The following is a 17,042-nucleotide window of genomic DNA, read 5'->3' as shown; positions in this document are numbered from 1 at the left end:
TTAGTTATATTGTCATCTTTGTCATCAGACCTAATGTCCTAAGTGAGAAAGGTTACAACAAATGTGGAGAGGTTTAAATCTTCCTCCTTCCTTACATGATACAGAATGTGAGACATGAATATTCATAATTCTGCCACAACATATATCCATATCTAGAAAGAATATCAGCAAGTATCTAGGACACTATCTTCTTATTTAGGAAGATCAAATTCAGATATAGACTTGACATAAATTATTTAATTTAAAATTGGTCCATTTTTGATGTTTCAGTAGCATTAAGGATAGATTTTGATTATATATTTGCATACCTGTGCTCTCTCTCTCTCTCTCTATATATATATATATGTGTGTTCATGCTTTTGTATACACACATATACTGATGTATATTTACATAGTTAAACAAAGCTAATCAACTTTTTCCTCTGATATCTTTTTATAAGAAATTAATTTGAGACAGCAAAATTACACTTTCAATTAGCTGGATAAAATATTTATTGGTGTTCCCCCGCCTGTCTTGTGTGTGAGGGCTTGTGTCAGAACACAACTATCAAAGTGGCTGGTGGTGAAATATCAGTGGACCACTTTGGCAGAAGTGTTCCAAAACACATTTTCTGCAAGCCCCAGTTAAATCAATTTTACACCACAACTAACCAGTTTACATCACATTAAAACAACAACAACAAAAACCTAGTTGTATTCCCGCTGCCCCACGGCACTTTCGTAACTAATGAAACACACTCAGAAATCTCCCTCACAAATCTGGAGTTCATAGGAGAAATGGAATCGCTAATGGCATTAGGTGTGGCAGCAAACACCACCTTCACCATGCAAAGCCAACCTGTGTCACCACCCCATAGCAGAAATCCTAACAAAATGCTATAAGCCCGGATAGGTTTCAGATAGCACGAAAATGCCATCAAACCTATTCCCCTCCCAGTATCTGACATGTGGCGTTTGCTAGGCTGCCCTATGTCAATCAAGCCATGCATATGTTACAACTTTGGCTTTGGGTTAGTTAAGCCTGCATAACTTCGGAAGCCTCTGGACCATCCAGTTGGAAACCAGACCTAACCTAAGGCAAGGACTGGAAGAGACCACTTTACCTTCGGAAAAATCAATCAGTCCCAGCAAATGAAGCAGCTTCAGAGACGCACATATAATCACAACAATCCCCACCGTTTGCAGTCCTTCCGATTCCCACTCAAGAGTCAGCATCCTCTGAGGCTGCAGAGCATCCCAGCCTCCGGACCCCTTTAGGAGTGGAGGGAGTTAATTAAAGAATCCGAGCAACCACGTAGGGCTTGGAACAAAGACTTCTGTGTGTGTGTGTGTGTGTGTGTGTGTGTGTGTGTGTGTGTGTGTGTGTGTGTAAAGGGGGGCAGGGGGACTTGAGCAGCTCCTCACAGATTTATCAAGCCAAGCAGGCGGCCCCCCGGGGTGAGGACAGACCTGGGCTGAAATCCAGCCTCTCATGCTGCCCCTCTCATTTGTGTCGCCTGCCCCCAGCGCGCGCACACACACGCAAGCACAGCCCGCCAGCTTCTGGACTCCGCGCTTGCAGCCAGTAAGTACTCAGCAGTCTTCAGAGCAGCCAGGGGACCTCGGGGCTAGAAAGGAGACTTTGTGGCATAGGTAGAGGAGAAGGCACACTCCCTGGAAACTTGTCCAAGCCCTGCATGCGCTGATGACTGGAGCTTGAAGCTAGCTTGCTGTCCCTTTTCTTTCTCTCCCTTTTCTTTCTCTCTCTTTCTTCCTTCTTATTTTTTTTTAAGCAGTTGCTCTCTTTCCCCAGAGCCTTCCCTGGAAGATAGCTCAGCCTGCTAGCACTCTGAATGCAAGGGAAAAAAAAAAAAACAAAAAAAAGAATCCATTCTAATGGCAGGTGCCTATACTCCTTTTTAGAAATGCCTAGGTGAAAAAACTAGGGACTGTTTAGGTTTTTTTTTTAGTTTTATTTTATTTATTTATTTATTTAGCTTTGGTTTTTTTTTGGGGGGGTAGAATAGGAGGAGGGAGAAAGTGCAAGAATAAAACAATTAAATGACTTTTTCAGACAAGCGCTTCTTGAGACTCCTGACATTTCCCACTCTCCAACTCCGAACTGCCATTCAAGTCCTAGCTGAAGAGTCCAGGGCAGTACTGAGGGATCTAGTCCTTCTGTTGGCAAACATGGATGCAGGGCAGGTGACATAGGCAGACAGACACCTTTTTAAAGTAATATTCAGAAATACCCTCTAGGGTGCTGGACCGATCATTGCCCAGTCTCTTATAGGTCCAGTTTTAGCCTCTTTCAATTTTTTACACACACACACACACACACACACACACACACACACACACACACACACACACACAATGATGACAAACCAGGGGCATTGTTTGCTCCACACGCTCCCTTGTGGAGAGTCTGGCTCAGCAGATGTCAGAGTATGTTTTGTTAATCAAGACAAGCCAATGGTTCCTATCAACTGGGAAGGGTGGGTGGTGTTAGTCTCAAGGTTGCCGATGCAGATCGCATTTCAGAACATTCTATGAAGCAAGGCAGCTTTGTGGGAAATGTCAGGGTCTCTGGGCTGTGCCTGAATCACACCGATTCATGATTCATTCTATTGGTCTTCTCCACTCTGCTGAAACCCAGCGCAACGACGCCAGGAAGAGTCAACTGACTGGCTATCCACTTGTCATTCACCATAAACCTGTGGGCATTCATACCTCCCACTTGGGACTGCATTCAGGTTCTGTTTCTTCTCTGCTATATGATCTTCTGCAAGAAACTTACTCTCTAATAACACTTCCCATTCTCTGATGACAATAATGTAACCCTGCATCGAAAGCTCACCACTGACAAGGAACTGGGATTGTGGGAATTAAATTTCACCACAATAATAGTTAACATATATGGAGCATTCGTGATGTGCTCATTAATACTAGAGTGTCTGACCAACCTCCAGCTCTTCCCCACAGCCCTGTATGCAATTCTGATCACCTTCATTTCGTAGACAAGGAAACGGAAGCAAAGAGAAGTTACCCGCCAAGTTAATTTCCAAGGTGTGGGCATCGACCTTAGAAGGTAACAGGATATTTCATTATTGACAAAGATGTAGGAAGCTGAAATGATGAAGTATACATGATACTTAAATAATAAAACAATGAAGTGTCTACTGCTCCTCTTTGGGGAAATTTCAATTTAACAGGGGGACAGGCAAAATGGGAAAGTTTCAAAAAAAAAAATGTATCCTCAGCTTAGGAGTAGATGTCATTGCCAGACCCAATGGGAAGCAAGAGAAGACTTCAGTTCCACTTGGGAAGACACCAGTAATGGCTGGGGGCTTTACCATTACTAGAAGCAGTCTGCCCTACTTATGCTTCAGAAGTAAAGACCTTTGGACCTTCCAGTTCTGAGTTTCCTTCTTCTCTGTTTAAATGGAGAATGCCCTTGGTTCCTTTTCATGCTTGATTTAAGAATTAACTGAGACTAAGTGATGAATCCAGTCATGAGTGGCACTGCTCAGCTGTGGACTTAACAGAATTCTGATGGAAGAACAAATTCTGTACAGACTCCGAAGAGTCTGTTCAGGTAAAAATGACTGTTTCTCTCTGTTCCCCATGGAAACTGAGTGGTCACCCTAGACCCAGGGCCGTGCTGTTCCTTTGGGTCCCAGGAGTACATGTTGGCCACTATAAGGGATCCTTCCACTTTGGATAATATGTTTATGAGAGATAGATTTTTATCTATCAGCCCAACCTGTGTCCATCTTGATACTTTATTGTTTAGTTGCACTAGCAAGTTAGTAAAAGTAATGCTGGTCTTAGTGATGATAGGGAAAGAAATGTTTAAGCCATTTCTCTTTGAAATTTCTACTATGGTTAAAAAAAAATGACACAAAAGGCGTGCCCCAGTGGCTCATGCCTCTAATCCAAGCTACTCAGGAGGCTGAGATCTGAGGATTGAGTTCAAAGCCACCCAGGCACTGAAGTCTGTGAGACTCTTATCTCCAATTAACGACTAGAAATCCAGAAGTGGTGCTGTGGCTTAAGTGGTAGAGGGCTTGCCTTGAACTGAAGAGCTCAGGGAACTCAGTTCATGTTCAGTAGAACATGGTTCTATTCAACCATTGTGTCAAAAAGAATAGTAGCTCTTCTACCTCACTTTAGAGTTCAGTCTGAAAGGTTGGTAAGTATATCTTGAATAGATTTCTTTTTTCAAATACATTTCTTTAATATAAATATATTATATATAAATGTTCATTAAACAATGAAACAAAACAGAGTCTAGTCTGAGTGCCCCAATGCATTCATAAATCAATTTCCCTTTCTAATAAAGAACTGTAGAGAAAAATAATTTCCATCTTATTGCTGGGGGGAGAAAAGCATGGGAAGGGGTATCAGTGTTCAAGAAGTAACACCTTTGTACATCACCTTGATGATAAAATAAAAGTAGAAAAATCATTTCCATCCTAAGAAACTTTTAACAACATTGTGCTAATATATCATGAAATTTCCTAATTATCTTTGATCAAAGCATGAGTAGTAGGTGATCTTTGGATAAATCAATGGTCAAGTTATTTGTAAGGGAACCTGAAGTTTTCATGAGAAGATAAATCGTCTCAGTGATATCAACTTTTGCCGTTCTTGACTTGCCAGTTTTCCTAAGAATCATGTTAGGAGACCAGAGAAAATAATTTGAGGGAAGAAGAAAGCATAGAACAGGTCATGTTGCCCTAGCTATGTCTGGACGTTGGCCCTGACTCTTCACTTGGACCCTAGGCCTTCCATATTTCTCTTCATACTCATTAGTGCCTCCCTGACCTCATTTATCACTTTACCAGCTAGCCTTTCTGCATTCTTATGAGGGAATCATCACAAGAGACTGACTGAAGTGTTCTTGGACCTGCATTAGCTCTGCTATCCCACGTCTCAGCAGAACTTGGGAAAACAACACAGCATTGCTCTTCCATTGGCACAGAATGACTTTGATAATCATTCTTAGTTAGTTTTATAGAGAGCTTTAGGGACTCTATGGAAAGAATGCTGTGTATTTGCTCAAGACCCTTCTGCCAATGTCCGTCCAACATCCTCCATGTTTTTACTCTCCCTCTTTTTCATTTGTGTGTACAAGTACGAATCACACAGATCATTCTTCTTATCTGACTGGAAGAATAGGTGAGGCCTGTGAACAAGGTCCTTTTGCCAAGCTTACAGAGCTGCACACATTCTACAGCAGTGCTGAGCTAAGCACAAAGTAGATGTTTAGGGCATGCCACTCAGTAACTGTAACCCTTCTGTACATTGCCCCAACAATAATTTAAAAAAAAAGAAAAAAGAACATGCCACTCAGATGGCCTTGGTACACAGTCACTTCCTAGATATGAGGCCTCTGAGGCCAATGAAGCATTGCCAGATCTTTAGACCACTTCTAGGGAGTCAAGCTTCCTTTGGAATAATTAGAATAGAATTAAGAAGGGACTATGTATTGCAAAAAAATAAAAATTATGTTTAGTTAGAAGATCAAGAAAATTTCCATGAAAGAGATATATAAAGTAACCATGAAGATCAGGAACAACTATGACAGGTGTCAGTATTACTATGAATGAACACACAGTTGTTGACTGTTGTTGTGAGTGCTGTTTCTTCAAATCAGAAACACTGGTGCACTCCAGCAACCATTATGAACTAGCAATCAGTGAAGATGAAAGTCATTTCTGAAACTCTGATGAAAGGGATTAAATTGTATTTTAAAAATAATCCAAGCAAAAACAGAATATATGCACACATATACATATTCTCCATATCCATATACAAAGGATAGAGACATAGAAGTCTATCTCTTTGTAAATCTTATATGCTTTCCAAAGCTCATAGTAGATCTCTACTCCAGCCTGTAGTTGTTTATTTTCCATCATTGTACCACATGTCTCTGAGGCTAGAATTGGTTTGTATTAGTTTCCTAGTGCTGCTATAATGTATTGCTACAAATTCAATGGCATTAAGCACAAATTCACTACCTAGAAGTTCTAAAATCAGAAGATCTAATAAATTTCACTCATTACAAAATGTCCTTGCCACATATAACCTAACACAACCATGAGTTTTCAACAGGGCATAGATATCAAAAGGGAATTATTCTGCATTCCATACAGTTGTAACATATTCTTTAAAGATAAAAAAGCATTAACTTAAGATGAAACACCCTAGTGGACACTGAATGTGGGCACAGGAAAAACATCTTGCCTTTGACAAGGAAAGGAGAGCTTGAATTAGCAGTCCTATTATAAATTTCCAGTATTCCCAGAGAACGGACCCCAACAAACACATACTTAAAAATATCAGAGGACCACTAACCAATTTAGAAAAAAAGTGATGTGATGAATAGACAGAAGGACAATCTTTGATTCGAGTGGTGAGGTGCAAAAATCCAGGGCGAGCCTGAATCATGAATTACAGGAAAGTCACTGAACCATAAGCAGGATAATGTTTTCCTTTTACAGTTTCCAGGAGAATCACAAAAGATTATAAAGTCCTAGACACATAATTGGAGGAAGGGTGTCCCCAGAAGACACCCTAATTAACTGGCTTAGACATCTGAGCACTGATAAAACCAGAAATTAACCAAGATCTCCCGAGGTTTTTCAGTTCTACTTACAGAGTACAGTACTCTGAGTATGGCAGTCATAGGCAGTGGGCTTTCACAAGGACCCTCCACAGAGGAACAGAGCCGTGAGGCATGACGGGTGCCATCCTGGAAAGATCTATCACAGATTCTTCCAGGTTACCTATGAATGGCCCACTGGTGTCCATAACTGAATTTAAAACCAACTCTAGCATTTCTCATACATCTATATCTCACAACCATTTTGTTCTTAGTTTATGTGTATTTTATTTTGTTTTCTTGTTCCTTACAATAGCCCCTTTTAATTGAGGCTATGAAGGTTTACTTCTACCAATCAAAATCAGGAGTAAGATCAAGTTTATGAACAGGTACTTGGCTTCCTCTCCTAATGTGCATTCCTTACTTCTCCTATATCTACAGAAATCTTTTGGTTCTGAGTGTGTGGTGCTTTCTAAATTAGGGATAATAAAATATCTACTCTTTTTTTTTTTTTTGCCAGTCCTGGGCTTGAGCTCAGGGCCTAAGCACTGTCCTTGGACTTTCTCAAGGCTAGAGCTCTACCACTTGAGCCTCAGCACCACTTCTGGCTTTTTTCTATGTATGTGGTACCGAGGAATCGAACCCGGGTCTTCATGCATGCTAGGCAAGCACTTTAACCACTAGGCCAAACTCCCTGCCCAAAGTATCTACTCTTATGCATGGATTAATGAACTGAGCATTCAGGCAGATCACAGCACATAGCACATTCTCAGAAAAAGTACTGAGGGTTTTTTTTGTTGTTGTTGTTGTTGTTTTTTTGTGTGTGTGTGGGGGGGGTCATGGGGCTTGAACTCGGGCTCTGCACTGTCCCTGAGCTCTTCAATTCAAGGCTACCACCCTACCCTTGAGCCAAGCGCCACTTCCCATTTTCTAGAGGTTAACTGGAGAAAAGAATCTCAGGTCCTTTTGTGCCCAGGCTGGCTTTGAGCCTTGATCCTCAGATCTCAGCCTACTGAGTAGCTAGGATTAGAGGCGTGAGCCATCCTGCCCGGCCTGATTGGTTTTGTTTTTGTCTGTTTGCTTGTTTTTTAGTGCTGGCTACAGGGCTTGACAGCTGGATCTATTACTCTCTTGGCTTGTTTGGTCACAAATGCCATGCATGGTTGGCATACTACCACTGGAGGCACACCTCTAGCTCTTGTTTTAAAACTTTAATTTTTTTTTAATGTGTAGAGGTATCACTGTTATATTCACCAGATAGAAGGTGCATTACTTCACAAACATTGATACCCCTTTTTATGTTTTTGTCCCTCATATTTTCCCCCTCCTATTTCAAATAAACATATATATATACATATATATATATATATATCAAACCAGATAACAAAGTCAGATACTGTAACAATATGAGATTAAGCAAAGTGAAATAAAGAGAAGAGAGAAAAGAACATAGTACATTAAGAACAACAGTCACTCATAATTAAGCTCTTGCTTCCATGTCCTTGAGGTTGATTATTTTGGCCTCATCCTATATGGCCTTATGTATCCAGGGTTTGAGCTATTGCAATCCTCTGCTAGGAGAGTCCTAGATGTCTACTAATTATTACAAATGAGGGAAACCATTGAGCTTATGTTCCTTTGGATCTGGCTTACTTCACTTAATATGATTTTTTCCAAGTCCTTACATTTCTTTACAAATGGGGCAATGTTGTTCTTTCTGATAGCAGCACAGAATTCCATTATGTATAAATACCGCATCTTCATGATCAATCATCTACTGAGGGACATCTTGGTTGGTTCCATATCTTTGCTATGGCAAATAATGCTGCAATGAACATAGTTGTGCTGGTAGGTTTAGTATGTCCTTGTTTCTGGACGTTTGGGTAAATGTCAAGTAGTGGAATTGCTGGGTCATAGGGAAGCTCTCTGTTTAGTCTTTTGAGGAACGGACATACTGCTTTCCATAGTGGTTGAACGAGTTTGCACTCCCACCAACAGTATAGTAGTGATCTCTCATGGCCACATCCCCTTCAGCATCTGTTGCTATTGTATTTCTTGATCATGGCCATTCTAACTGGAGTGAGATGGAATCTCAGAGTTGTTTTGATTTGCATTTCTTTTATGGCCAGAGATGTGGAGCTTTTCTTTATGTGTCTCTAGACCATTCAGACCGTAATTGCCAGAGAAACTCTGGAGACTAGTACTGCCACATTCAGTTCAGACCAACTTCAGCTGCTCCACATCTGCTCTCAGTTCTCTCCCCATATAGTTGAATAAATAAAGTGATGTTTGTGCTTTGGAATTTTTCTGTGCACAAAGCCACAGCTATCTCCTTTGTATGTTTTTACCTTCCTCAGCTCTCACTTCTGAGCTCAAGGTTCTCTTCTGGAAAGTCCTTGTCTGACTATCCCATTGTAAATATTTTCTCTGCCTTTTCAGTGCATTATATTTTTCATAACATACATGGCTGTTCCTGAATTTATCTCTATATTTGTTACTGAATTCACTTTTACACTCTTCCTATACTTGCTTCATGCAGACCTTCCACTCATCACACCATTTCTAGCACCTAGAAGTGAACAATGACAGGTTTTCCCTAACATTTGATGAATAAATGTTTTATAAAAGATAGGGTCCATCTGTTATGCAGGTGTTCAGACTGAGTTGTATCAGCAATGGTCATGATGAGAGATTAGAAGATTAGCTCATTTTTTAAATAGAATAGTTGGGTTCAAGAGATACTCTTCAGGTGGGTGCGGTAGTATATACTTGTAATCTCAGCACTTATTTGATTGAGACAGAAAAATTTTTTAAAAATCAAGGCCAGCCTAGTCTATATAGCCAGATAATGTCTCAAAAGGGAAAAAGGAAAAAAGAAGAGAAGAGAAAAGAAATGAAAAACAGAAAAGAAATGATAAGGAAAAAATAACAGCTGGGAAATATGAAGGAGGGCAAGTGATGAGGAATCTTAAATGTCTGTTAAGAGCATTAAGTGCTGAAGAGAAAAACGAGAAATTCTGGGCTGCTGGTAATGAGGGTGATCATAGAATATCCTACTTGTTTCCCCTGGTAAAATAAAAGCAACACCATCAAAAGAGAAAAGAATCCAGAGCCTGGGAAAGCAGTACTTTGTTTGCTGTAGTCTAAGCAGGAGTTCCTATCAGTAGGAAGAAAGGCCTGGGGCACAGGAACCAGGAAAGAATCTGAGATGACCTTGATCAAACATGGCAGCATCAAAGTCAGAATACATCAAAGAAGACCCAAACTGATCATCTTTTTCAATGTTGGCTCAGCCCCAAGAAAGAAATGAAAGGCACTGATTGGAAAGAAGTTAAGCGCGCTCATGACATCCAGGAACTGAACATACAAGACCTAGGCCGGGACAGAACACAGGAAGTCTTGATTGACAGGGAAATGTTCTGAGGCTTTCTTGAGAGGGTTTCCCTTAGCACATTCACTTCTCTATGCACATTTGTTACACCAAATCAGAGGGTGCAGCTTGGTTCACAATGGTGTTTTATAGAAAACACCAGTGCTGAGATTAGGAGGCACGTTGCCTAGTGCAACAGGGTCCAGCCATCTAGTCCCATGATGTGGGATCTTTTAGAGGAAAATAATCACTAGAAAGACCAGCTCACCATCTTGTTACATTCTGTAAAACCGAAAATCAGGACCTTCAAGGAGGTAAAGATTGGTTGCACTATACTATTTCAATAAAACTGTATTTGAGAAAGCAGAAGGGAATCTAAGCAGAGATAATGAAACAATAACTTAAAATATGGAACAACACTGTGGCTGAGGAGCCAGAACCAGTGATAAAGGTCTGGGATGAGGTTAAAACCAACTTTTCACTAGGCATGGTGGCTCACACCTATAATCCTTGCTACTCTGGAGTCTGAGATCTGAGGATCACAGTTCAAAGCCAGCCCAGACACTACAGTCTGTGAGACTCTTATCAACAACAAACCACTAGTAAATTGGAAGTTGTGCTATAGCTACAGACGTAGGGTGACAGCTTTGAGCTGAAGAGCTTGGGGATAGTGCTCAGACAGAGAGTTCAAGCCTCACAATCACCACCACTAACAACAAAAATTTTCCATACATCTCTATGGTAGAGATGACAATTGAAATGACAAGAAAGGATTCAATATTTTGGGAAGAAATGTACAAAAGAACACATGGACAAATAATTAACTTGCAAGAAGCAAGATGTTGTGTCCAAGCATTAGTGAAGAGAGATCTCATGATACTTTAGAAAGTGACATTTTGAGAGGAGAAGAGGTACAAGCGTGAATGAGCCATTGTTCCAAATGTAGAAATCTTATATGTAATTCTTAATGTTAAGGTGTTGTTCTACAACCAGCTTTGAGCAGGTGTGTGAATGGAAACATTTGTACATGTACAGAGCCTGGAAGTTCAGGGTAGAAGAGAATTCCTTTTTCTAATGTAAGAAACAATATTCAATAAAAGCCTATGTCCATATTAAATCCCATAAAAATGAGATAAGAAGTCCATCTTCAGTCTTTGGTCTATTGAAGAAATCTTCTAGTCTGAAATGATGGCATTTAATCCATATCTCAATTGTTCTAATATTCTACCTTCACTCATGTCTTTATCAGTGGCCAGAGATTAGAACACAGTTGTGGATATGAACAAGATTAATAGCCTTCTGCATAGAAATTATCCACAGAGGATGATTCAATATCTTAACACAAGTGAGACAATGTGTTTTACTGCATTATAAAATGCTTACACTCCTTTGGACAATTTAAAGCAACTTAACACAATATAATGAGAGCAGGCAGCACCTGCTGAATTATCAACACAATTTCCAGGGACATGACATTGTACCTGTGAGACAGTTGTCAACATCTTGCAGCCTACAGGCAACTAGGATAGGCAGAAAAAATGAGAACTGCAGGAAATGTTTCTGTTATCAACCAGAATCTCCTCAGACATAGCAATTCAGACTGGAATCTGGACAAAGGTCTCATTTTAGCTTACATCTTAAAGAAAAAAACAGTATCAATCCAGGGATGGAGATAACATATTATTCATATTATTGGTGGGGGAAATCAGTAGGCCAAACAGCAAAGGATGAGAGATGAAATTACACACTGGATTTGTTTGAATAGAAACAACAGGGTGCATGGGTTGAATAGGAAATACATTATGATTCAAGGTACAGGGCTATTATGGTAAGAAGATCATTACCACTCTTTTAAATCCATTAAAGGAGCTTGTTTTTCTCTCTTCAGACTAAAGAGTTGTAATCACTTGTGAACTTTAGGAAAGTCAATATGGTTGTTGCATAAAAAATGTTTGGGAATGAGTTGTGAAGGTGGCTGAGCAAAAGGTTAATAGATTAAGGAGCTGTTCCAGAAATGCAAGTGAGAAGGAAATTGGGATGCCTTGGACACATGGAGACAACAGAATGTGTATGGGTGACACAATCTAATAGCACCTGCAGATAAGAGAAACCAGTTAACCTGGAAAAATAGAGATGAAAAGTCCACATGACACAGGAATCATTCTCCAAAACCTAGAATCTATAGTTGAAAGTGAAGCATTTATTTGTAAAGCTAATTACATTATAAACAAACAGTGACATGTATAGGTTTGCAGCAAGAAGGAAAGAATACCTGCAATATCATACCTGGGAATTTGCTAGTATGGGCACCTTAGTTCTTCCAGAGTGATTTGGAGAACTCAGTCATTAGAAGTTGGTGCAAAGGAGAAATGAAATGTGGACATGTGCTATGGGCATTTAAAGTGAAATGCTCTTACTGTATTGAATAGACAGACTCTTTTTTAACTCCACTTGCCTTAGTACGGTGAATTCCCCAGGTTGGTAACCCCAGAGATCCTAGGTAAAAGGCTGGACCACCAGAACCATTAGCAAACCTAATGGCCAGTCCTCACTACCATATTGTCATAGCTTAGACCAATGCCACCTTACACTCCTGTCTGGCTGTTGTGTAAGTCACATCTCAGTTTTTGCTTTTACCTCTACTTTTTCTACCCTATAGAAAGAAATGCTAGGCAAAACATTTTTAAAAAACATGAATAGAGTCATGAAACTTCTTTTTAAACTCTCCAAATAGATGTCTACTTTTTTACAGAAAGTTAAAAAAAATTACAGTATGTTATATATTGAAATCTGAACTCAAGGCTTTGTGCTTGCTATCAGTTAAGCTATAACCCCAACTGTTTTTATTCAGTTTATTTATTTTTTGTCAGTCCTGGGCTTAAGCTCAGGGCCTGAGCACTGTTCTTGGACTTTCTCAAGGCTAGATCTCTACCACTTGAGCCTCAGCACAACTTTTTTTTTTCTATGTATGTGGTACCGAGGAATTGAACCCTGGTCTTTATGCATGCTTGTCAAGCACGCTATCACTAGGCAAAACTCCCAGTCCTATTCAGCTTATTTTTTAAGATAAGGAAGGTCTTCTTGCATTTTGTTCCAGCTGGTCTGGACCATGATCTTCCTTTTTATACTTCTTTGCTGAGCTGGAATGACAATCCTAGGCCATCATATCTAGTTTTCTCTGGAGAGATGGGGTCTTGTGAATTGTTTTGGCCTCGGCTGGCCTGGGACCACAACTCTTTTAATCTTGACTTCATAAAGAGCAAAGATTACAGATGTAAATCAGGGAGACCTAGTGGCTTTCACAATAACTACAAGATCACGCAACTCTCTATGCTTCTCTTCCTCACTCCAGCCACCCTGGTCTCTTCATGTACATTCTTAATCCTATTAGACACATTGGTATCTTAAAGCCTTTGCACTTACCTTTCCTCTACTTCAACCTTCGGAAGCCTTTAGGTACCTTATCCAAAAACAACAGTCTTCCATTTCCAATTCTTCCTCATCTCTCCTCAAATTGTTCATATGTCATAGATATTACTCTTGTCATATAAACTATATATTTCTGTATTCATTGCATCTTCCTCACTTAACTCTATGACAGTAGGCATCTTTGTCATTCAATGTGGAGAAAACCCCAGACATTGCAGTTTGATAATGAGTTGATGAACATTGACAATATATCTTCTCAAGGCCAAAGTCACTTTCATAAGTCCATATGATTCCTTTCCCCCTAATTAACATAAATGGAAGTAATATGGAACTCTTCAATATTTTATATAGAAATGCAAAAGGATAAAAAATTTCCTCCTCTAGGAGAAAATGTGATAAAATTTGTTTCAGAAATTTCTTATGGAAAGCTATACATATCGTCCGTAAGTCAATTTCGAAAAAGTTGGAGTGCTTAAACTAGCAAAAGGATCTCACACCCTGTGATCCTAACTATTTGGGAAGATGAGATTGGAGGGAACATGATTCAAGGCCAGCATACACAGCCAAGTTTGCAAAATTCCACCTCAACACAATAAGCATATATGAGTCATCCCAGGAATAGTGGAAAGTAAAAGAAGAAAAGAAAAAGAAAAAGAAAAAGAGCATATAATCTGTGGGGTTGCAAAAGCTTATCTCAAAATAAGACTATCACAAAAGGATTGAAGATGTGTGTGGCTCAGCCACATAGGAACTACCTAGCAAGCACAAGATGTCTTGAATTCAACAACTAACACACACACACACACACATACACACACACACACACACACACACACACACACACACACACACTCACACACACAAAGACTACTACATATGCCTGAAAATATCATGTGGTAAAATGGGGAGCACTCTCTAGTTTGTAAGTAGATTTCAGATGTGAGGTGGGCATAGTTGAATTGCTTTGCATAGTTGAGGAAAGTGAGGTCCTTTCAAGTTCTGTGCTTAAGCTAACCCTTCCAACTTCCCGTCTCCTTGGTGATCCTGATTCTCTGGCTGAAAAAGCAATGACATACTGTAAACAAATAGGAGCCTAAGAAGAATGGGCCATGCTCTGGAAAAGACAGGAGTAATTGAATAGCTGTCATTGTTCAAGATGGGATGATATAGCCCTCACACATAGACTCTGCCAGTGTGTTACTATCTGCACTTAGCAGATAAGGAAACTGAGAGAAGTTTGTTTTTCCACACAAAATGTGTGATGCTGGGATCCAATCTAATCTGATTAGGAATCAGGGATCGTGTTTTGGGTTTATTATTATTATTATTTTTTCTTCAAAAATGGTTGCTTAAATGTTTTCTGCACCTTCTTTTCTTCTTTGAAAAAGCCAAAGTAAGAGAATTTTTTTCCTTAGAAATTATTTTAAAATAGTAAGTTTCTGAGTAAGTTCCTTGTTCCTAAGAAGTTATTGTTTTGTCTACAGAAATCTGAGCAGGGAACCCTAACTGTGCACTGAGCAAATGAATGTGGGAGCAAAGTAGCAGTTTCCCTCTTAGAGGAGGAAAATAGATAGAAGTGTTAGCTTCTTCAAACTCATTTAGTGTACTGTCTCTACAGACAAGTGCTGTCTCCTCCATGGAAAGAAGTACACAATTTCCCACTACACAAAGTAAATGCTCCTGTGCTAATTCCTCATCTTAAACATTGCAGATTTCAAAGTAGAATCCATAATCTCCAAATAGAACTAGCAATACAGCAGCTCAAGCAAACTGTAGTTTACAAACAACACATTTGAGTGTATGTTCTGAAATCTAACACCTTCATTTCAAGTATGAATGGGAGGAACCAGCCAAGGAGAAATAGTATGCATCCCAACCCAGGCAATACTGTGTCCCATATAAAACCTTAGTCTCATCTTTCTCTCTCAGTCATTTCCCAAGAGTGAAGTATTAATGAAAACATCTGAGTTATCTTCTTGGCCAATAAAGAGCAATGAAAGAATCTTCAGGATGTGGAAACAGGAGCTTAGTATTATGTGATTGTTGTTTGTAATGTGCTATGTTATTTCTCTTCTTTTGTTGCTCTTTGATTAATCTCATATTGTTACTGTATCTGACTTTTTAACCTGGTATATTGTATATATGTTTATTTGAAATAGGAAAGGGAAAGGGGGAAGCAAGGTGATTGGGAGGGAGTTGGGGGAGGAAAATGGGGACAAAAACATGAGAAGGGGTCCATGTGTGAGAAATGATGTATCCTCTGTCTGGTGAATGTAACTGTGACCCCTCTATACATTGCAATAAAAAAAAAAACAAGCTTATCTATAGAAATGCTATTCAAAATGCAGCATCGGGAATGTTCAAAATGTGAATTCTGGGCCCTACTGGTTCTAGACTTAGTGAATAAAACACTTTGGGGTCAGTGAAGGATTCTCTATGGTAGCCACTTTTCTATCTTGTAATACAAGCTAAAATTCCAGAAGCAGAATGGAAAAGGAGGGAATTGCACTCCTATCCAGAACAATAGGCTCAAGTCCTAAGTGTGTTAAATGATGAAGAATTATTTAGTAATAAACATTTGACCACTCTGGGTTTTAAGCTCCTTATTTGTAAAAGAAAGACATTAGTATTACTACAGGCCTGAGCCACTATGCCCCGAAGAAAGACATTAGTCTTACTTATCTCAGAGTTGCTGATCAAACTGACCAAAGCATCATAGCATCACATTTATTCCATATTTCTCTTTTTCTAGATAGCCAGGATGTAACAGCATGTTGCTTGTCTTCCAAAATATTCCATTAATAAGTAGCAGCATAGCCTCCATTTAGAGAATTTTGGTCTGTAGAACTTGCAGATAGCAACACATGCTGATAAGCTCACACTTGCCTGCCAAATGTGTGGGAGGGGAAAGGAGACCACAAAATCACAAGAAAGTAAGAAGGACAGAAGACACATTAAATGTTTGGTGTCACAACCTTACAGCAAACAGAAAGAAAACACAGTAATCAGAAAGCTATCTTCAAGGACTCCAGTTTTCCACATTTCACCAAAGGCCAAGGTCTTTAATGAAGAAGACAGAGTAAAATGGGCTGGCATAAAATGAAGCTGTGCTCTCTGGCTTATCTATGACATGTGTTTGCTTTCTTTGCTAAATTTATTTTCTAATAAACATTACTATCATCTTCACTTAGGGCTCACTTTACCTTGCTAAACACAAGAACCAAAGTCAGTTAAGGTACTCTAAATATCTTGTAATGTAATTTTGGTTCTTTTATCTGAAAGTTCAGAACTAAGCATGTCTCTTTTTTTTCCCTTTCTAACGTGGATGCATGGAATGTTTACACCATTTGATATACATTTTACCTATTCATGTTTTCTAAATTGAAATGAACTCCATGTACGTATTGACTGAGACAACTTAGAAAGGTCAAATAAATTCCTCAAGGTCACAGAGAAAATAAATGATAGTGTTACAATTTAAATCCAGATCTAATTTTAAAATCTGAGTTCCTTCCTATGTGCTGAGGTTTATTTTCCCAGAGCTGATATTTTCATCAATGGAAAAGCAAATCAAGGCCAGGCACAGTGGCTCATGCCTGTAATCTGGGCATCAAGGTTCAAAGCTAGCCTGGGCACTGAGGTCCATGAGACTCT

At 39.4% G+C, this 17,042-nt stretch overlaps 1 protein-coding gene across 5 annotated transcripts in view; it reads right to left on the bottom strand.

Moving 5' to 3' along the window:
• The window catches only part of Kcnip4 (potassium voltage-gated channel interacting protein 4), an 870,838-nt gene that overhangs the window by 166,583 nt on the left and 687,213 nt on the right, over positions 1 to 17,042 (bottom strand). The window contains exon 1 of one of the 5 annotated variants that reach the window (XM_090343768.1): positions 1,104 to 1,245. The exons of 3 other annotated variants lie outside the window; for them this stretch is intronic. In XM_090343768.1, coding sequence (XP_090199894.1) covers positions 1,104 to 1,215 — 112 coding nt within the window. In that variant the 5' untranslated portion in view covers positions 1,216 to 1,245. Of the gene's footprint in view, positions 1 to 1,103; positions 1,246 to 17,042 lie in introns of those variants that run through there. One more of the 5 variants, XM_090343773.1, reaches the window with a different exon arrangement.

Source organism: Megascapheus bottae, chromosome 13, assembly GCF_031878675.1.
Source record: "Megascapheus bottae isolate mThoBot1 chromosome 13, mThoBot2.hap1, whole genome shotgun sequence".
Lineage (NCBI taxonomy): Eukaryota > Metazoa > Chordata > Mammalia > Rodentia > Geomyidae > Megascapheus > Megascapheus bottae.
This window is presented reverse-complemented; position numbering and strand designations above follow the sequence as displayed.